The sequence below is a fragment of the Taurulus bubalis genome (genome assembly GCF_910589615.1).
Source record: "Taurulus bubalis genome assembly, chromosome: 8".
NCBI lineage: Eukaryota > Metazoa > Chordata > Actinopteri > Perciformes > Cottidae > Taurulus > Taurulus bubalis.
This window is the reverse complement of record NC_136596.1, coordinates 19359639-19382888: the sequence shown is the minus strand read 5'-3', so window position 1 is coordinate 19382888 and position 23250 is coordinate 19359639. Positions and strand designations below refer to the sequence as shown.

Genomic DNA, 23250 nt, shown 5'->3' with positions numbered 1-23250 from the left:
CAAACATCCGGTTCAAGTGGTTACAATGTGAAACGCTCATACAGCTGTTCTGTATCAAGTGAATGCAGTACGAGATGAGGAGAAGGCAGAGATGACGCAATGAAACAAGACAATGAAAGAAGATTCAAGATGTTTTTACTGTCATATACACAGATAACAGAGTTATTCTATGCAATGAAATGCTTATTTTCCTCCTAAAACACAGAATTAGAATAAACTTAAGGTAAAAAAGAAATATAAATAAGGCACAAAATATAAAAGATATAACAGTATTGCACAAAAATATAAACAATAATATAATAATAATTAATATAATAATATATATACATATATTATATATATATATTTATAAATATATATATTATAAATATTAAATAAACTAAAAGAATAAATAAAGAATAAACAAATGTAACGGATGTTGCCTCGCCACATGGGAACATTTTTGGATGGATTCATGCTTTCATGTTGTACAGATGATGCATTTAATATAGTTTAATTTGAGGCAGTGCAGATCATGTGTAGTTGTAGAGAAAATCAGTGTAAATGTTTGCTGATATCCACTCGCACACTTTACAAACTGTCTAAAGGAAAGAGAAGCTTAATGCTGAAAAAGTGTATGTGACCTTTCGCACACGTAAAATAATGAGCTATAATGTAAACTAATGTCAGCCAGCTCGATTGTATGATGTGACTTGTCAATGACATTAGATGACGGCCAATAAGTCAACTTGACAAGAACAAGGTCGACTTGCTAAAATGTGATTGGTGGAAAAGTGGCGTCAAGGGAGGTATATCATTCAGACTTATGGAGTCTCCTATGGAGGAAATGTTGAACTTGTGTACAGATTTGTATTCTCGAGAAAGTGATAAATGGCTCCACGCTGGTTTCCAGAAATCTGAATCCTGTCTCCATCTTCATTTGCCACACTGCCACTCAAGTTGGTACAGCACAATTGGAAGCTGCAGCCAGTCAGCTTAGTTTACGTGATGTGTTCAATACTTATTTTACCTGCTGTATATAATTATGTGTGACAGTATTTGGAGTGTTCCCTTGTACAGACTCCTTGAGACTCTATAACTGTGCCTCTTCTTGCGAGAAATTCTTTCATAGACAAGTTCTGGTTTATGAAATTCCCAATTTCAGCTTAAAAAGACTCAACAGCGGTTTAGTAACATTTTGCCGCCACAATTGTCAAAACAGCTAGCCAGCCTCAGCGGGAGGTGACTGCGCCTGGCCAAGAAATTGGCCGGCACATAAAAAAATCATAAAGCCAGACCAAATAAACAATCGAGGGGAGCGTAAGATGGTAGGTTGATCGTGTTACCGTAGTTTCCAGTCTTTATGCTAAGCTATAAGCAAAACTGTAGATTCATAGTTACCAATTATCAATCTTCTAATCTCGCAGGAAACCAAATGCATTGTATTTCTCAAAATGTCAAACTGTTTCTTTAATATCCCTTTGAGCCTAAAGCTGTTGTATCTTGTGTACCTTGTTGAGTATATTGTAAAGATTGATATTGTAAAGATTGTGTTCTTTAGCGCATGAGAAAACTTATGAAAGCAGGACACATGTTTGGGGTTTTGTTCACTTCAGGTTCAGGTTTCTGTTGTGAGGGATTGTTTTATGTCCTGGGCCTCTCAGCTGTCTACTCTCTGTTAACGGGCTCCATGTGGATTCTACGGAGTTATCGAAACCACATGTTTACAGAGATGAGAAGACTTCCAGCCACTACTTGCTGTTGTAGCCTTTGCAATTTATTTAACAAGAGAGGCATGGTCATCAATACCTTTTAAAATCCAACAATGCCCCGAGGACAGGGTTTAGAATGCAGCTGGAGTCATGCCTGATGAATGTAGCTACCTCTCCTTTGGCACTCATGCTGTGTTCACATGAAAGAAGGGTAGTGAAGAGCTCCAGCTTCCTATAACTCTTCACAGTGAGATATGGGGTCTAACACTTAACAGGGAGACAAATGCTGTTCTTGTAGAGGGTTAACAAGTTTATGTATAATGTATTTTCTTTCAGCAATGATGGAGTCTTTTGGAGAATGGTCTGAACATGTAATACTACAACCGTTATTCATTGGATTTTTCTCACACGCTGCAGCCTTCTCACTAATGACCTGTAATGTATTTGTTGAGAGTCTCTGGCGAGTGAAAGTAATCAGTTGTAATAAGAATGACAGTTGATTTGAACTGAAAAAGCAATAAGTAGTTGTCATATGAACTGAACATCTGTTTTTCATTTCTGTCTCTTTCAATGGGATTTTTTGCAATTTCGCAACATCAGCTTCAAATGCAAATTGTTAAAAGATGTTTGAACATTTTAAGGAACTTTTGCATAGGATCATAAATAAATATCAGACAAAGTGTTGTTTTCATGGGAACGAAAAGAGATGAGAGGAAAGAGGGAAAGATGAGTGCTGGGTGGTGGTGTTGCCAAGAGATGGAATGATAAACATGTGACCCAAAGCGGAAACAATCAGGCCCTATTACAGACCACACGTCAGAGTCGGGGCGAGTCATGCAGCCTTGGATGACTCGCACCAAAACACACGTTCACAGCGAGACAGACGTCGACGTCCTGCAGCCGACGTCACGGTGTCAGACACTGGAGCGTGACAGGAGTTTGAAGCACTTTGAACCGTCTTTACAGTTTGTTTACGTGTTGATAGGTGTGCTCCTAAATTAATCACGTAGGCCAAATACTTCAGATACTCCAGAAGAGGGGAGAAAGTGAATCGACAGAAGGAGTCATGTCAAAATAAAGAGAGGAAAAAAGCACAGAGCACTCTCCACCAGTCCTTATCAACAGAGCAAGCACTAAAGACTTCCCATTTCATCATGTTTCCTGAAAGTTTGCTATTCAGTGACAAAGGCCAGATTCATATTTCTTCCACCGTTCTGTAAATATTCAATTAGTGAGCTTCACATAGCTGAGACACACTGTTGTCACTGGTCGAGGTTCTTGCCCTCAGGTCTGTAACCATTTTTAAACGACCTCTGCTCTCATCTTACATGAGAGGTCAATCAGGGACTTGTTTGCTTTCTGAAACTTCTCAGTGCACTTGTCATTAGTGGGCTGTTTATGAAGCTTTGAACTGACCGCATCACTGTAGCATGTTTGTAGAACTGCAACTCCTGTTACGGCACATTTAGATGGGAAATCAATGTATCTACATCATCAACATGTTTCTGTATGGTGATCCACAAAAAAAGGACACTGGAGGTAGAAGCATTACATAGTCATCATATTGTAGTAATATAGCGATGGTGTTATGATCGCATAAGCAATGTTTACCCCAAACATACCTCTCTGTTTTTTGTTAATTGTTACTAAATAAGTGAGTATAATGACTGCATTAGAATTGGTAATGTTGCAGTATCCTCTGAAAGGAAGTCTGCGTATTTGCTTTCTGGCCGAGAATTCAATGAAAAGCTTGATACCCCACTCATATCTGTTTAAGTGTGAAGCTACAGTCAGGAGATAGTTAGCTTAGCTTTGTATAAAGGAAACAGGGGAATGTCGAATGGTTAAATAGTCCACCTCTATAGCTCAATGATTCTCCACCAACTGCATGACTGCCTCACAGTGACAACAAGAATCTAGAAGTCACTGCGCCAGCAAATAGTCCAGCACATAATCCCCCTTAAAATCCTAAAATTGTGCGGGTTTTCACCTCCTTTTTTGTGCACCTCCTTTTTTGTGCAGATTAATCAAGCAATATATATATATTCTCCTTGGGCAATGCGATTTAAGATGTGTCCTTGTGCTTCTAGTATTTATTCTAAGCTAAGCTAACTTTCTCCAAACTGTTGTTTCAAAATTAGCATACAGACAGGAAATGTATATTGATCTTTTCAGCGAACTCTTGGCAAAAAAAGAAAATGAGCACACTTCCAAATATGTCAACAGTAATCTTTCCATTGCAATCCATATCTGTATCTTTGTCTTTGATTTTCATTATTCTTGACCTCAATTCGGCTGCTGCTGAGTTCACCCAAACGGAAGCACAGACGTCTCACCTTTCAATGAACATTAGTGTGAAACACATTCTTAAAAAACAATAAAATAATAGAAACTTTTACACATTTCCAAGCATGAATCAGGTTTATCTTCGATGTGCGTTGGTACATAAAAAGAACAACAAGATGCTGTTGTGATCTAAAGAAAAAATTGTGAGAACAGAAAGAGATACTGGAGTCCAGATCCTTTTTTGTTTTCTTGTTCACATTTTCTCTTCATGAACAGGTTTTCCATCACAGCTGTCTGCATCTGCTCGCTGTCAGAGTGAGCTGCAGGCCATCCATTTTGTTCATTAGCGGGCCTTCCACTCAGTTTCCCATGGCTATGTTTGTATGTCATGTATGAACTATGACCTGAGAGCTGATACTGTAGGACTAAATTATCTGAAAGTCAGAAATGCATTGTATCATTGGTCTAACAGCTTCTTCCTGAAATAATGGCAAGGAAAGTTGACATACTGAGATCCTTTGATTGATAATTGTAATGTGGGAAATAGATCATGTACACATCAGCATGGTATTTCAGCTCCAAATATTTACATTCATCTTGATATGAGATAATCCTAGTTACATTCTGATGGGCTGTAAACTTTCTGAAAGAGAAAGGATCAGTTTAGGAGACTTTTCATGTAGGATTTGTAAAGTAATTTATTGTTTTAGAAATTACCATTTCTCTTCCCAACATAATTCATTTTGTGCTGCAGATGCATTGTCACGGATACAAAACCTGCTCTACACTAAGCAACTTACCAATATATATACATATATATATATATATATATATATATATATATATATATATATATATATATATATATATATATATATATAGTTATCTACTCTGTTACAAAAATAAATAAATTAGAACAATAAATAGTATTTTATTTGACACAAGCAGCAGAGGTATCAAAAGGCTTTACAAAGAAACAAAGAAACTGCATTTCTGTCGCTGTGTTTCCTTTGGGTTGTATCCATGAAGGGAATGTGACAAAGTGCCCCCTTTTCAACTCTTGAGTTTGGCAGTCAAATGATAACTGTCCAAAAAAGTCAATTTTTACCATAAAAGTGATAGATGGCTGAACTGAGGAGTTGGAGAGATGTTAGGAAAGCATGGTGCTAGGTCAGTCAGTTGAGTCAGTTAAGATTGTTTGTTGCCTTGGAATGTGGACAACCCCTGATCCTTTGTCCTGTCCCACTCCCCCATCCGACCACCTCAGAAAATTGCACAGAATGCCGTCCAGTTCTCCGAGCCTGAGTGGTGGCATACATGTTTCTCAAACCCCCACACCTTGCTATCGCTGTAGCTTGGGGGAGTGAAAAAGAAGCATGTGAAGTTGGAAACAGGATTGGAAAAGATAACCCTGCCACATAGGACCCCTCACAGCGCCCACGTATCAGGAGGCTGCAGGAGGCAGGAGGTGGGCCTGGAGAGTTCATGTCTTGTCAGGTTGCCTCTTGGGGGTCATTTCACTGCGCCAGGACACATGAAGTGCTGATTAGTGTTTGCATCGAGTGGGGAAGCCAGAGATAAGTGGAGAGGAAGACAGATGTCAGGGGGAAGGAGAGGGAGGGGGATAACTGGCCCACTGGTTCCCACCAGGCTGCACACACTGTCGGATGAGCTCGGTTTGGTCCTTTGGGAAGTCTTGTGCCGTTTCCTTCTTGTGGGTTTGAGGACACACCTTAGCATCACTATTGTTGACTGTAAATCTGCAGCACACTGCCTTTCCACTGTCTGAATCTCACTTAGTAACCTTTACAAAGATTCCAACCTCCTTTTGCAGCTTACTGTTAGTTCTGTCTTTCCTCTCATTGTAAGACTTTACGAAGAGTTAAACTCTCTCAAATCCTGGACTATCTGCAGCCACACTCTGCCACCACCATGCCGTCAAACTTATACTTGTAGGTGACCACACCTGTGTCATCCAAGTACAGCAGGGAGATGGGGTCCAGTTTGGTGGGCACGCAACAAGCTCGTGCCGCCTTCTGAGGACTGTTGATGTTGATCAATGTCTGGACAATAGCATGCTTGGTGGGTGTGACATGCTTTGTCAGTGGGAAGGAACAAAGGCCAGTGCACTCAAAGGCGTCATAACCAGTGGGTGCCAGGATCCAACTGTCCCATCCAATATCCTTGAACTCTACGTACAGAGATTGTTTCTTGCAGTGATTCCCCTTGGCATTGCGTCGGATGCGGGACGCTGTGTCGTAGATCAGATTGGAGCGCATTTGGATGAGGTCCTCTTCATCTGGCTCTGCTTCTTCATCCACCTCATCCCGGTCCCTCCCCAGCTCCCCCCACAGCCCATTCAGGCCCATCCCCAAGTCATTCTGGAGAACCATGTTAGAGGTTTCGTGGTCGATCATCTCGTTCAGCTCGCGCTTGTCATCACGATGATCGCTACTTTGGTCGTCAGAGAAAACAATCAGCAGAGGTTTGTGTTTTTCCTCAGGGCTGGTGTCGATCTTCATGTCTCCTTCAGGTGGGTTCCTGTCTTTGTTGTCCTCTGTCATACCTTGCACATTGTCTTCATTAGCCATGCTGGCAATGTGCACTTCCAACCGGTGCGTGGTGCCATGGTCAGATTTGCGCCAGCGTTGAACAGCAGCAGTGAGGTCAAAGGCCTCCCAGCTGTTATCAGTGCCGTAGACCTGGCGTGAAGCCAACTCCACCAGCTCTATCTGCTCTCCTCCCCCTCTGAATCCATCACCTCTCACAGGCTTCTCATCGGTCATGTTGTCATCTCCGACATACAATTCCATTTCGTAGATCGTGACCTTGCGGTCAACACCAGCATAGAGGTGGCGGTCAGTCTGGACAAGCGTGTAGAGGCGAAGCTCGCCCGCTGTGATGCGTTCATGATGTGGGATTGACACATTGAAGAGGAGTGGGTGACGCCTCACCTCTCCAACACCCACAACACTGGGAGATAAATCTGGGGAAGAGAATTGAATGGTCAAAGTTAACTTCTGTATATTTTGTATTATCTTCTTGTTGAAGTTTAAAGTTTAATTTTGCAACATATACTAACCCTATCCTATCCCTATTGAAGAGGACATCTTCAATGTCATACTTAATTAGGAAATATTGAACTATCATTCCTGTGAAATTAATAGTATTGCAAGTTGTCCCATGAAATAATAATAATAGCATTTACATTGCCTTGAAAGGGGAAGTATAAGAAACAGGGTGATGACTAAGGCTTGGATGAAGTAAACATCTTGATTGAGCAACAATCTACTTAAAAACAAATATATACAAGAAGTCCCTTTTTCCCAGTTTCACTACTTTGGGAAGAGTGTGAAGAGAAAAATACAAATTATATATATAAATATATATATATCATAAATGTATTCAATAAGCATGGCAACAAAAGAAAAAAAGTTAAAAAGTGTATAAATCTATATGATCAACAGGGATAACCATATTGAGCAGAGGGTCTTTACCTTCATTTTTGAAGCTGCGGATGATGTTGGCGGTGGGCATGGCAGTGCGGTCATTAGCGAAGCGGTTGTAGAGCTCCATCATGTACTCAGGAGGCTCTTCTCGTGTGCCTTCAGGAGGCAGCGGAGGGGGACCCAAGCCAGACAGGTTGAAAGTCTGCAGAAACTGTTCCTTCAGGCTCTCCAGCAAACTCTCCATGTTCATGTTGTTGTCCTGCTCCAGCAATGAAGGATCCACCACCCCTCCATGCCCGTCTCCCAGCCCCGGAGCGGGGCGATACCTCTGATGAGTGTTGGAGATTGGGCTGCTCTGTCCACAGAGCCCCTGGAGCAGTAGAATGGAAAACAGCAAGAGCAAAGCCCTGAAGCTGCAAATGGTTCCCAGTGGAAAGACCCAAATTCTCGCCATGGAAAAAAATAAATCTGCAGCTTTCTATTTTATGCCCTCTGGGGTTCTCTATGGACAAGCGGATGCAACAATAACACAAAATGATTGTGATCTCTGAACGCCTAAATCCAAAGGTTAATTGAAATTGGGGTCAGTTTATCTGTAGACAAAGAAAGTTCTGGATCCAGTAGACAGAAGTGTTGCTGACCCCTGCCCTGACCAGTGTGAGCCTCTGCAGGAGTTTGTGTTCCTGCTGCAATCCTCCAGATCTCACAGCATTTATTCTCATGTACACCTTTTGATGTCCTTTGTGACAGGGCTGCAGTTCCGGTGACAGGGTGGCCAAGGCTTGGCTTTGTCTGTCCGAGTCATCTCTGTTGTGTCCTCTCCTCTTGTCAGTCTGTCTCTGCGCTTTGCTCTCTTCTTCCCAGCTCTTTCTTTCTGTCCCTTATCTATGACATGGTGGGCTCTGCATTGCTCAGTGCTTTTGGTCTCTTTGCTGGTGTGTGTGTGTGTGTGTGTGTGTAATGCACATGAGCGTGTGTTATCTCACAACTTCCTTAATGAGGATTTTGTAAACACGGTCCTGAAGCCTCTTCCTTGTGGAAGCGCTATTTTGTTTGGGTGTGTGCTCCAGGGTTGATATTCTTCATTTGTTTATTTTCTTTGTAAATGGTGGAGTTCTGTGAGCTGCCGCCTATGCTCCATTGACCATTTCTTTTTGACAAAATACACCGAGGCTCTGTTGATATTGTTGAATGTAACAGGATAAATCTAGTAGACAACACTTGGCCAAATGAAATTGAAATGCAATGAGGTGTGAGGCCTTAACGATCGAAGATCAAAGATACAGAGCTGAGCGCTAGTAGCTCATGGGGACAACAGAGTTGTGCAAAAATAATCAGTCATATTCATTTAATAAAGTAACAATCACCAACTTGTTGTGCTTGCTGAAATGCACAGAGTGTACTTCCTCTTCTGGTAAATTGACACTGTGGCTGAAATTAACTGGGCACAAAAGGGATCCTTAAAAAAAGCAAGAGCAAAGGCGCACAATAAGGCAAGAATAAAATGTGAGGCCAACACAAAGCGTTATAGAAATATGTTTAAATGGTGGAGCAGACTGTCTGGCACTGCCAACATAGAGTCAGGGGCTGGTCAGATGTTTTCTGATAAATAATGACTCACACTGGCTCCTCTGCACATTTGAATAACTGTTCCGTCTATCACCTGAAGCCTCATCCCACTACACAACTGTCCTTCATTCCTGAGCTTCTTTGTGTGACCTGCAGATACCCTCCAGATTGCTGCGCGTCACAGAGATGAGAAGGAATGAGCTTTTCCTGCCTCTGCCACTCATCTGCCAGGCTGACAGTTGACAGACGTGCTGTTATCTGTCACACTGTTAAACTGCTGCGGCGCATCTTCCTGATGGCCGTAAGAAGGCTTGATAATAGCAATGTACTTTCACATGCACACACACACACAGTCGGTCCCATCCATATGGTCTGAATTATGGGCCTAAGGGTGTAACAAATGTGGATTTATGAAGGCCCGAGTTGCTATTTGGGGATTGAACCTTATATTTTGTGCAGATATCAAAGATCCAAATTCAATGATTTTAATCTGCCTTTCCCCCACAATGTTATGCTGATGAATACTGTTTGATTGATTGATATCCAACAATGAAATGTATGCCAAATGCCAAATCTGCAAATGCCAAATGCATTTGGCAGTGCTTTGTTTAGTGCTACTCAGCAAATATGCTATAACTATAATATATATATATATATATATATATATATATATATATATATATATATATATATATATATATATATATATATATATATATATATATATATATATATATACATATATATATATATATATTATAGTATATATATTATATATATATAATGTTAACAGGAGTGTTTCCTGTGCCGATGTGAGGTCCTGGGACACAGGATGTTGTATGTGTATAGATTGTAAAGCCCTCTAAGGCCAATTTGTGATTTTGGGCAAAATAAATTAAATTAAATTGAAAAAGTAAGAAGAAGTGGTAAATATGGGATGTAAGATATTTTTTATACATGAACAAAAAACGTTTAAATGTGTACTGTTTTATTAATTTACCACTGAAATGAAACATCAAATAATGCACTAGTCAATCCACATATGACACATAGTATTTGTACTGTCCACCATTAACATGAATTCAGTCCAGATGACCTTGGATCAAAGGATTCAGTCTCAGCTGATGTCGCCCCGTGGACACATCAGATCAAGGCAGTTCATCGTAGGGAGGGACACATGTTTGTTATTATTGTCTTTAATGTGAATAGTGATATTAAAACCTATTTAGATCTATTCTTAACAAACTTCCCTCACGGGCACAAACAAAATGAGCCAATAATTTATCTTGAGGACCAAACAGAGCTCAAATGGAAACAATCTAATGTCATCAAACTGAAGGACATTAGTATTTTCCACAACCAGTTCATGCAAAATTAGCTCTGTTGAGGTTAATGGAGTCATAAGTCCAAATACTGGTGAGTCTGAAAATAACTGTTAGGTCGGAGCTTGTGTCTTTTTGGCGAGGAATTGCTGAATGTCTTTTTGCAGCTCCTCATTGCGTCTCTGGGCCTCGTCTCGGCTGCGCTCTGCATTTCTCATGCAGATCTCCAGAGCGGCCATGTGGCGGCGATCTGCCTCCAGGGCAGACTGGAGCTCTGCCACTGTGGCCTTCAGCTCCTTGTTCTCCTGGTGCAGACTGCAAGAGACCGTGAGAGACACAGGGGGATCAGACAAAAAGCACCTCGTCTTTACTGTAAACATATTAATCCTGTCCAAAAAGACGTCTGTCTGTCTGCCAGTATAGTGAAATTACAACATCTGTTTTCAAAGGGGTCAACTTGTTTCAAGAGTCTTTTTTTTTATTCCAGTCCAGTGATCTGCTTTGGCCTCATTTCTACAATATTCCCCAAACAAGTAATATTTTGCACATGGAACAAACACATTAACATGTTCAGGTGCCAAGAGCCCTCAAGAAAATGAACCTGAGTATAGTTTTCCTTTTTAACTTTGTGTTTTGCATCAATCTTGGTGTTTTAATTGAAGGACTGCATAATCCTTTTTGGGTTGCAAGTGTTGGAGAAATCTGCCTGCAATTACAAAATCCTTTTTTTTAAATCCTGAAGCTTTTGTTTAATTCTTTTGTTTCATTGATGATAATACTTTAAAATGTAAAAAGTGTGTGCCACATGTAACGGTCGCTGAGGGTCTGCCTGGTGTACAGCCAGTTGGTTGTGATTTCTCAGCTGAGCTCACCTGTCTACAAGCTGCTGGCTGTCTTTCTTCTGCTCAGACCGGCTGCTGACCTGCTGCTGGTCTGAACCCGTCAGGTTCCCCTCATTCTTTTGAAGCAGCAGCACCCGGGCAGGCCGCGCCGCGCTGTCAGGTTTTTGGCACTCAGCAGTCGAAGAACCCGTGGTGTCACTTCCTCTTCGGGCTGTTAATAACTTATCCTCTCGCTCCTTGTTGCTCATCTGAGGGCCCGCGAACAATGAACTTGAACTTCGGAGGTCCAGGATCTTAAAAATGTCCTCGGACAATGTCCCGCTCTTCTCCTCCACGCCCTCGTGGATGTGACTCCACCGGTTGAGCATGTCGGCCTTGGCTGCCATCCCGGTGAGTGGGCAGTTGAAGGTGGGAAGGGTTTGAGTGCGTTTTCGGGGACTTCCCGTCCAGTCGTCTGTGGAAGTGGAGCGAGGCTCGTGACGCATGTGTTGGGGGCTGCAGTTTTCTGTCCCTGGACCTGGACTGTCAGTGTCCTCCTCCTCTTCTGGAGACTCAGACAGCGATGTATCGCCCATCTGAGACAAACACATCACTCAAAATAAATTGCAAATATAAATCTGTTATGTGCAAATGTTTTTTTTCGAGTCGGAGGGAAGAAATGGAGGAAGAAATAAAACAACCATGAACTGAACCAAAGTAGCTTTAAAAATATGACTGGCACAGACATAACTCTGGTCAATGAGATGACAATAACACATGTTTTAGGCCTTTTATAGTTTTTGTGGAGAAGAGTAGCTATCAGCAAGGAAGTGAATAAGACATTGTATAACACTGTTTAAAAACGTGGCAACTTTATCACCAAATGTAATAGTTTCTGAGATTGGATCAACTACTTGATACATTTAATAGCCAACTTTCACATTGGATCCATGGCCACTTCTTCTTACGAACACAAATAATGTATTTCCATTGGCCACTGTCATGTCCTATTTTTAACATGCTCTAAAAACGGGACATTCAAAATATCCCAGAGGCTTAACGTGAGGTCAGCTGCTCGCACCTCTGCAGACTCCCAGCCCACGAAGCTGCGGGGAGTGTTCTTCTGGCTTTCAGCCTTGTTTGAGGGAGGGGACGGAAGGACTTCTTTAGAGAGAGGAAACAGAGTCTCATGCTGTCTGATCATCACTGTCATCAGCTTCTGGATCTGAGGAGTCGCTGCGAAGTAAAACAAACACAAACGTGAAGGGATTAGCATCAAAAAGTCTTCTCTTTAGGTTCTCATGCAAATTCTCAATTCACTTTCTTAAATTTTTTTAAAACATGCTTGAGCTGAATTACTTGTTCGTATTTTGCTATTATACAGTTCAGATACATAGACATAGGCATACTGTAGGCCATGTCAGGAGCAATCTTTGTAAAAGTGCTATTTAATAAGCCTGTTTAGGACCAGATTATCAGACACATCCACATCATTTCAACATGGATCGTCCACAGCTTAGTCCAGGACACATCAGCTTACCCTTCATCACAGTTATGGGATCTTCTATCTGAGGTTTGAGCAGGTTGATCCCCATCACTGTAGCCAAGTTCTCCACATTCATTTTATTCACCTTGGAGTGCAGCTGCACCTCAAACAAAAACCTGCAAAGCAGAAAAACGCGATTAGCATTGTTAACGGATAAAAGTCGGTTTGTGTTGGAGGATGGAAACTGATCTCAGAACAGCATTTAGTTGATGTTTTTAAACCAGACGAACCCTAAGATCTGGTAGACAGTCAAGGACATGTCACTGAACACAGATCTTTCCAATTATGCGATGTCCTCCCTTACCACATAGATGTCATGTTTTTCTATCGGAATGTCCCATAATGCTTTGTGCCCCAGCTTCTACTCACCGGCAAACATAACTGAGAAGGTTGCAGTTGATTCTGGGGAGAAGAGCAATTTGTTTCTCCAACTTGTCCCAACCCTAAGAGGACACATGCGCAAGAGATTGAAGGACACACACACAAATAGCACAGGACCTCTTCTGCATGCTCACATATACATAATGTACAGAGTGCATACACATATTGTAGCCTTCTGTTAGAGAGGTGCACCTCTGAGCTGCTGGGGTCCAGCCGCAGGGTGGTGCAGTCCAGGAAGTCTTGGTACTGAGTCCAGGGCACCACAGGCTCAGGAAGCTCGCGAAGGTACAGCTTGAGCAGTGACGCCACCGTGTGGACATCAGTGTCACTGCGGTGCATATGACAACATCCAATTATAGTATAGCTGACATTCAAACCTCAAAAGGGAAAGTTAGCCTTACATGGAACCTGCTCACATATGTATGTAGTTTGCTTGATTACATCCTGTTGACATTTTGTGGATTATCCTGGTCAAGTAACCGGGTCATCATTTCGTAAATGAGACACTGCTGTTGAGTTTTTCAAATGTATACCAAATGCCCAAAAATGATTCATAAATAGCGGTAGAGGTGAGAGGGAAAATACATATTTGGGGTTTTGGGGGGAACTGTCTCTTTAATAGAATGTGTTCACTGGATTCCACTTAAAAATGTATAAATATGTTGCTGTTTCAGTTTCGTTATTGTGTGTTTTGTATTTATTGTGGGCTTTGAGAGTTAACTGAAATAGTTTTTCCATCTTGACTAGATTAACAAACAGGCATTTACACGGGGTTTGAGCATAAGCAAGGTCTTTACACATTCCTCTAGGATTTGGTTGTAGGACATTTTGGGCCTATGGGTCTAGTTTTGTATATTGAGCTGGTGCAGCAGGCTTGGATTCAGTTTCGTGGTTTGCCAAGTAAAACTTGTGTTTATTATTTTATTTGCGGCCTGCAATGTGACATGAAGCCTGTCATAGTAGCCCTGACTCTTCTCACACTAGATGACAGACAAACAAGTTCGGTCAAATGGATGTTTTAATCAACAGTGCTCTGTCAGAGGAGCTTGTAGTGTTGAGTAACACCGGCTTCCTCTCGTGTGCCGGCTAGAACAGGATGTGGTGTTGCCTTCAGCTCTGAACAGACAGAAATCCATCCCACGCTCTTTATCTCTCTCATCTCTCCTTGCTTTCTCAGAAAAAAAAGCTTGTGCTGATTGTTTGAGGTAAGAATTCTTTGCCCTGTTAAGCTTTTTTTAAATGTGTGACGGATGCTTTATGAACACTTTATACTCAGTATTTCCTGTGAATTTCTATAACAATACAAACCCCTTTTTAATAGATTGTATATGGCACATATGCACAAAAGTCTAAATATTAATAATAAAGTAATTAAAGCATTTTCATTGAATGGTTCATATGGCTCCAGTATATACAGAGGGAAACATGAGTTCCTTGCCTGGGGAAGGAGGGTCTCTCTCCTGCATCAAAAGCATCTCTGAACTGTTTGACAGCATTGTCCTGACCCGGGAGACGGAAGATGCCCTCTTCATCCAGGCCCTGCTCTTTGATGAACTCCACACACTTCTGCACCAGGATGGGCACCATGTGAGGCCCAAACCGTTGCTCATATGTTACTGTGTCCATGAGACCCTTTCCAAACACTGCAGACAGACAGACAGAGAAGTAAGTCATGACACATTGGGCCAGTAGTGTGCATACAGTATAATCAGAAAACACTTTGCACAATCAAATGACACCATTATCACTTTGTACATGGTCTTTATAGTAACTGTAGAATGGTGGATGTTATTTATTTACATTAAAATGACATTTTGAGAAATTGCCTCTTCTCTTGCTGAGAGTTGATACTACAGTAAGTAGCTGGTTAGCTTACAGTAGCTTAGCATAATGACTAAAGAAAGCTAGCCCGGCTCTGTTAAAAAGGTACAAGAAACCACAACCAGCACAAACTATTTCTGAGCAGTGTCCTGACTTCCTTATTTTTATAATTTATCAGCTGCTGGATTTAGAAATGCTTAGAAATGCTGAGGCAGATTTATGTATCTTCTTATTTTTATTTTTGGACAGAGCCAGGCTTGCTGTTTACCCATTTCCAGTCTTGCTCAACTAAGCTGGCTGCTGGCTTCAGCTACATATTAATTGTACAGACATGAGAGTGGTATCAATCTTCTCATCTGACTATCAGCAAGAAAGTAAAAATACACTCCCAAAATATCGAACTACTTTCGAGTTGCAGTGTAATACATAATCTTAGTTTCTATTACAATATAAGGTGTTACTGAACCTCCAGTTGTTGGTACTCCAATGACTCTGCGCAGAGTGCGGACCCACTCCTCCATGTCACTCTGGGAGTTTGCCATGAACACATAGGGACATCGCTCTCTGTCTTTAGTCGTACCTGTGAAATGATGGGTATTGTTTAAAAAAATCCCTCTTTAGTAGGACAGTCAGAAGAAATCTATCTAAATAAGTCAGGTGAAGATTGAGATTGCTATCAGTTTGCGGTAGTTTCTGACTTTCCACTACACATGTAAGTGCTGACTCATACAGACAGATATCACAAACAGAAATGTAACCTGATTTGAAAATAGTAATTAGTACCGCACAGGAAAAGTAAAAGGACTTTTTTTCCTTCTGTAAAAACACATGGCATTGAAGTGCGGCCCCACCATGGACAGTACTGATGCATCACTGCTTCACGTGAAGCTGCCTCCAAGTGCCACACACAGACTGTCAATGGGAAGGGGACGTAGTCATTGTGATGTCACAATGTGATGTTTGTGAACTACAGTTTTAAAGCATCAAGTTTGACATTTTGTCCGTCACCATCTTGCTTTTTTACAACCACAAGTGACACGAGAGGGTGGAGCGAAGTACAACCAAACACTGAACAAGACCTTTTTAGACCACCAGAAAAGGTTACATAACTCTCATGAACTGAAAACACACTAGGAAAGTGTGAAAGTTGTAAGATAAAAACAACTCCCAGACAGAACAAAGCCACGGTTCCCAATGGTTAACAACACGCGCAAGTAAAGCGACTTCATTCAAAGTCATTTGCTTTCCGTTTCAAGGGTTGATTATATGCTTACGTGGTATGATCTCAAAGAGGTACTTCCCGGGGTCATCTGAGTTTGGAGGGAGGTCATTAACTTTACTCAACCGCAGCTGGATGACTCCCTGCAGACCAAAAAACATTAGCACAAACACACGGAGAAAAAACATGTTCGTGTCATGTCCAACCTAGAAGTCAAGAACCAACCACTGATATTTATACTAATATTTACATTCATTCACAGGGCTTTTGCAGATGTACAACACACTGAAACATCTATTATCATTTCACAAGGGTCAACTCATGTTCTTCGAGTTGACTGTTTACATTACAGCATATACAGTACAGGTCAGTATATTCCCCAGTTCACCATATATGCAGCCCACTTGCTCGAGCTCCACCCACTGTCCCACTTATCTCTGTTTGTTTGCACAGTAAAACAAAGCAGCTGAAACACAACCATAAAAGAACAGAAGCAAGTTGAACAGGTGATTTAAAAAAAAAAAGGTCATAGGAGGAATCTCCCCTAAATAAACGATATCAGCAAAGTCATGAATTCAAAAGCAATCATAAAGTAATCCACTCAAATCAAGCATCTAGAATAGATAATACAAATATGAATAAATGTGCTTGACTTGTTCAGTGTTTCTGAATAGGATTAAGGGTTTAATTTATTTTCATGAATGCTGCTCTTCCTTCCTGTTTCACCATCACTCATTTCGACACAGGAAGTGAAAAGGTGGGGTGAACACAAAGTCAACTTTTTTGTATTAAATGTTTGTTTGTTTTAAATATTTCACCCATTGTTATTTTGGTCTACGTATTTGCTCTGATACCATCCCTGAATAGATGGTACCAGAGCAGTTATGGGTTTGGTGGAGCCAATGGGAGTGTCCTGTTCTCTCTCCACTGCATTTTTGAAGGTTTGTCCACACTTTGCATGGAATGTAAGGAGAGATTGAACATCTTGTGTTTGTCCCACACAGACAGATCTACAGCATCCTTACAAAGACTGTGGGGTTTTGGATGGATGGTTGTTCAACAGCGTGCAGTGGATTAGATAACAGTGTACAAAAAAGTATTTCAATGGCAGCAGTCCTCTCTTTCAAGGCTTCAAGCACCATTTGTTTTGTTTCCAGGAAGTGTGCAAAGTTAGCCACACAGCTAGACTGTTTGTGGTCTTGATTGGAAAATATAAACGACACATTTCATATGAACCTATGAATTAATCCAACGACATACACAATGTTGCTTGTATTATTTAACATTACTGGATATAAAAGAAGTAGAACATGTAATAGAGGTGTATCAATTATTTTGATGACAGTCCTTTCCTCCCATATGAGCTACTGAATGTGCCAAATTATAGAAGTTATTGTGTCATTTTAATGTTAATATGCATTGATTGTATGAATTGCTCTGGAAATATTTTGTGCATGTGTGTTATGCTAACAAAGGACAAGAAGAGGACAACACATTACATCATAATTAAGATAACAGTATTAGTATGGGGTCAAATGTAACTGGATTGGTCTCACCTGGACAGTGGTCTCCTTGTCATCCTTGTGGTAGGTCAGTGTGCTCCCTCTCAGCACAAAGTAACGCTGCTGCCAGTTCTTGACTAAAGACCTCTGTTGTTTCTTGAGCCAGCCGGCCTTCAGGGGCCTCTCCATGGATCTGGGCGAGCGCGGTGAGCCCGGGCCGGAGCCTCCTTCTCCAGGTATCACACTCCTGGATCGCGCTGCCAAACACCACAAGAAAGCTGTTGGTAAAAGAGCTGTGAACAACTAAATAAGCCGACTTGCTGCCACAGCCGGAGCTGTGAAACATTACCAAAACATCAGCGCTCTACTGAGCTGGAGGAGAGCACTTCCTCTTTGTGATATGAATATGTATCAGCCTATCAAGTTTGAGAGACCTGCTCACTCTAGCCTATCTCTGTTCCCCACAGTTTCAGACTGAGAGGAAACTGTCGGTCTGAACTGACCATGTTTCCTGGTGCACACAAGCAGCTGTGATTGTTCTACATAAATCCGAGGGTGGTTTGAAAGCCATCAAACATAAGCTGGAAAGATATGACATTAAGTTATGTATTGACTATGCTATAATATATTGACTTTTATTCAACTCTTGAGCTGTGTGACTGTGAGAGGCCACAAGGTGACGGTTTAATGGAGGGATGAAAGAACAGAGGCAGATGTCTACGTGGGCCAGAGAAGACAGAGTCAGATGGAGACGGACCGAGTAACACGCAGGACTGTGGGCTGCAGAGATAGCTGGATTGAGATTGAGCCTATAAACTCAGTTGTTCTTAAATTCACCGTGTCTTGTTAAGCAAGATGACAGCGGAGAAGAGAAGAAGCTGGGCCGCACTGGGGTAAACAGGAAGCTGCCACATCAGTGCCGGAGGGCCGGCGACACTTTGAAGGTCTCCACCTAGAGTTTTGAGAGTCCTTTGGTCTAATTTTAATAGCGTCCCGCTTCCTTGATTTGTGGAAAGTTAAAGTGCTGTTGAGGAACCTTGAGCCCACACACAGAGGCCGATGTCACACCACACCCATAGCTGACAAACACGGCTACTTTAAACTGGCCTCCTTTCATGATCCCACAGCACCACAAAGTGTCCAGAACCCACTATCATAAGTGTGAGACGTTTCCATCAAGATGGGTACAAGGGAGAAAGATATACAGAGTTTTCCACTGACTAAGGGGCGACATTTGTTATGTCATCAAACCTGATGACATAACAAATGTCTCCCCACAGTCAGTTAGATATTCACCTGGACATCATGCACAATAATTAATTGATTATTGTATGTACTTAATAGATCAGAAGTCAAAGATGACAATTAATATTCAATGAAAATACATTTCCAAATTTCCTCTAAATACCCCCACTGCGGGACTAATAAAGAAATGTATTATCTTACATTTTGAAATTTTATGAAATATATATATATACATACCAATACAACTGGCATGTCTGTCTGTTAGCTGGTTAGTTTAGCTTAGCATAATGACTGGAAACGGGGAACACAAATCCACCTGTCTATCTGTTTTGAGTCTTAATGTTAAGCTGCTTGATGCAGCTTAACATCTAGTGCACATGCACGAGAGTGCAATCTACTCATCAATAAAGCAAATAAGCCTATTTCCCAAAATGTCAAATTATCCCTTATCCTCAGAGTGAAACAGCAGATGAGCAGAAGAGTCAGGTCAGATTGTGTAAATCAACACACTGACTGGTTTGTGGTCGTCCTTTCCAAATCTTTCTGGAAGGCTAGATGCAGTATGACTTTGCAGTATGACTTTGCACAAACATACATTGCACACATGTCTCACACACACAATACACATATATACATATACATATATATATGTTGGCCAAGTTACATACACACAGCTACAAAGTCAGAGCTCTGCAGACGCTGAGCTATTGCATCAGTTTCCTGTTGAAAACCTGCATCACTCTAGTTCATGGGTACAGAATCAGTCACGGTCATGGTCCATAAAACATCTCAAGGAAAGATAATCATGTGGGGGTCACTAGCTTTTTGGGAAGTTATGCTTTCAAACTAAAAGGAAGAGGATGACAATAGTAGCGGCTGATATTTAGTCAACAAGAAGCAGATAAAATAAATGTGCAACAGGCAGTAAACAGCTGAACAACCAGTACCACTGATTGTGAAAATGATACGTGCTGGAGAGAAAATGATGCACGCTGTCAAAAATAGCAGAGAAGTTATCTTATCACTGCTCGTGTGCAATTCTCTTTTGTTTGAATGTTGCAACAGTTGTGCCATCCGAGTCTGAGACATGGCACAAGGCATGTTATTGCACCGATTCCGCCCTGCGCAAACTCTGGTAAACACTGTATTAGAGTGTAGTCTAGACGGCTGTACACTCACTTTAAAATACTGCACATAGTTTTCCATGCAGTTGGTCAACGACTTATTGCAATATTGGTACTTTAAGGTGACTGAAAGGGGAGCACCACCAACATTAACAATCCTACTGTTATTTCCATGGTCTTGGAAAGTTCCATCAATAATTGGGAAAATGAGCTACTCTCTCTCAAAGACAGAAACCGGAGAAGTCTCAAACATGTGATGTGATAAAGTATGTCTGGAACTTCTCCACAGACCATTATGTTTATATTAATAGACACTTTTTTTTAAAGCAGTAGAAGTGACATTCCCATTCAAATCAATGTAGCAGGTTGGTCAGTAAATTGCACATTCAACCACGTAATGCTTCATCCACACATTCTTGTCACAGCACATTGCTATGGCCAAATGAATGTCAACTTTCATTTGGTGTATTCTGTCACCAGTGTAGCATTAAAGTATAGTGGAATTAGCAAACTCACTAGCAGACAGCTGGCTAGTTAGCTTGCTAGTTCTGCCAATCGCCATTTTCTTTTTTACTCGTGAAACGACCACAGAAAGCAGTTAAATGTTCAGTGTACTCTTATTCTATGATTTTATTACACAGCTTTGTTGAATACTCATTTCTGATTGATCAATTACGACACTATCTTTATCTCTTTCTCTACAGCAGACCGATGCTATGGATGCGTAAACAGCGAGCGGAATATCTTTTTAGCAGAAGCAATAAAATCATTCTTAATCCAATAAAATACATTTAAATCAATATTTGTGTCAAATTATTACAGTGTTCTAACTTCTGAAACAGAAAATGCACAGTATACTAATTTCCCAGGGTGCTGTCAGTGTCTATAATGCATTGTCTATTGAGAAGCACCAGACTTTATAGGTCCAAATGTTGTTCCCGTTTACTAAAATGTTTCATTAGCCAAAGAAATAACATGTATGCATTTTGAGAAGGGCCGTACTTCCCCTTCCTTCAAGAAAAGCACTTTAAAGTGTTAATTGTCAAGCCATGTTTTAATATAGAAACATAATATATTAATATTCATTCTGTACTGGAGGACAGTGATTTGTGCAAAGAAAAATGCTGTCATGACACACTGGTTACCATCACCACATAGCAGGCAACCACCAACATGCTCAAAAACCCACACTGCTCAAACAAAGTACAAATGCTGTCACTTATCGGTTTTCTTTTTATAATAAAACACCTTTTTTCCCCTCCATCAGTATGACGGTGCCTCAATTATGCTACAATGAATTGATGTGCAAAACATTTTAATACTCTTAATAATAAGAAACACAACATTTTAAAAGTGCACTGGTAAGCAGGGGACTATTTTCTTTTTACTCTGGATTGACATAAATTGATATTTAAGGAGCAGTTAAATGTCCAAACTGTAAAATGCCCAATGCGAGTGGAAGTGCAGCATCCACTCTGCTGGCAGTGAACAAAGCAACAGCTTACCTATGCGAGCTGTCTCAGCCTTGAAGGTGCTGAAGTCCCAGTTGCGAGGTAGTTTCAGAGACATCGTCCTCAACTCATACCAGAGGTCAGTGTCGGAATTCACACACAGCCCACCGGAGCACATACACACACAAATTGATACACACTCAAACAACACAATCACACAAACTGAAGATAACGCAGATCACACTTCCTACTTCCTGTGTGTCTCTCTTCTTCTTTTCAGCCCTTCTAAACGCGTCCCCTCATGTTGCTTTTACTTCCATGTTCATACTTGTTTGGATAGAGATCTGCATTAATGGCTTCCAGGCTGATTCACAAAGGGTGCTCCAGGGCTTCGTTTACCAATAGTGGGGACTTTTCAAATGACTGGTGTTCACCGGTGTCACACCAAAAAAAAACATGTGTGTTTTAAAGGAAATGGATTTCACTCCTTCAGTGTCGCTTTACAGCTCAGGTTGCCATGTGACTGCAGCAGAGAGGGAGCATTTACCTTACATATATACACATACATACAAACATTACATTACATACAAACATTACGTCTTAAGGTCAACGCTTGAGGGATTCATCTGACCTTTGAATACAATGTTTCCCCATCTTTGAAGAGATGAACTACTATTATAAAATTGGTCAGTTGGTGTAAACAGATTGACTGGCTATCTATTTCAAAATGGGGAAGAAGACCAAGAGGGAAGAAACCAGTCATACATCGAAATTTTTTTAGACCTTTAATTGTCTCTGAACAAAGGCAAAGCACATTTCAGCATCAAAGAGTACAACTTTTCTCTAGACAAGTGTACAACTCAGCACAAACTATTGCACAGTTTAAGAACAATATACTGAAATCATACAGCTTCATAAGAGAATCTATAACCACAAAATAAAACGTCCACAAAGGGGAGCCTACAGCATGTGGGACTCACAACTCCCATACATTCCTTTGAGAGGGTCCTGGCTGGGCAGGATTCACAACAGCAAAGTGGCACTGTGTTGATTAAATGGCATGGTGTTCCCTGGGTGCCATGAAACAAAAACTCTTTTTTTTTTCTAAAAGTGGCATGTTTGTCTCATATATTCGGTCTCCATGTGAGCAGAATCTTAGGGGAACTGGAATGTATCAAACAGCAAAGGGTCAAACCTTCCTGCTCCGATGCAGCATCAGTGTTAGCCTCGACCAGAGCAGGAGCTCCAGCTCTCTCTAGTGGCCGACTGTAACACCAGACAGAGAAATGGCAGTACAGAGCTGCAGGGTTAAAACCTCAAATTTCCAACTAACACAGCAGGCGGTGACGCCAGAAACCTATAAGATATCTACGAATGCTGAGACACCAGACCTCGTGTTACTTTCTGGAGACTTCCTGTGTACTCAAAGGGAGACGATGCAACACAGTGCTACAAGTAGCTGTGTTGCTTCAACTTGCACCGCGACAAAGAAGTTGACACACGACACATGACAGCTACCAGGAAAGAGCCGAGAAAACACCCAACTGCACTAAAGTCACAGCAAGACAGAGAGAAAATACTCTTCTGCTATCACTATACTCTCTCCTGTATGGCAATAATACTTTAAATATTCCTCTAACCAAAAATACTAAAGAACACTTAACATTTTTCTAAATATCTTCTTAAATTTACAATATTGTAACTTTGAATTTTTTTTTACAGTAAATAAAATAAATACTTTAAGAAGTTAAGCGTAAGACAGGTTGGTTATCACGCAGGTCAAACCAAAAATATGATATCAATAACAATATGAATGGAGCAAA

At 41.0% G+C, this 23250-nt stretch overlaps 2 protein-coding genes across 2 annotated transcripts; both read right to left on the bottom strand.

Moving 5' to 3' along the window:
* Positions 1-5881: 5881 nt before the first annotated feature.
* Positions 5882-7908, bottom strand: bmp10 (bone morphogenetic protein 10; the record flags this gene model as incomplete). Its single annotated transcript, XM_079222421.1, has 2 exons — positions 7475-7908; positions 5882-6963 (listed from the first exon to the last, which is right to left on the bottom strand). Exons 1-2 carry the CDS (start codon positions 7878-7880, stop codon positions 5882-5884), a joined length of 1488 nt encoding a protein of 495 aa, XP_079078547.1. The 5' UTR covers positions 7881-7908.
* Positions 7909-9972: 2064 nt separating this feature from the next.
* Positions 9973-21545, bottom strand: arhgap25 (Rho GTPase activating protein 25; the record flags this gene model as incomplete). The annotated part of the gene is made up of 11 exons (XM_079222067.1): positions 9973-10632; positions 11190-11734; positions 12220-12374; positions 12679-12800; positions 13054-13127; positions 13258-13393; positions 14504-14708; positions 15353-15466; positions 16161-16248; positions 17662-17864; positions 21482-21545. The coding sequence occupies 11 exons, from the start codon at positions 21543-21545 to the stop codon at positions 10431-10433; spliced, it is 1908 nt and encodes a 635-aa protein (XP_079078193.1). The 3' UTR covers positions 9973-10430.
* Between the last annotated feature and the right edge of the window lie 1705 nt (positions 21546-23250).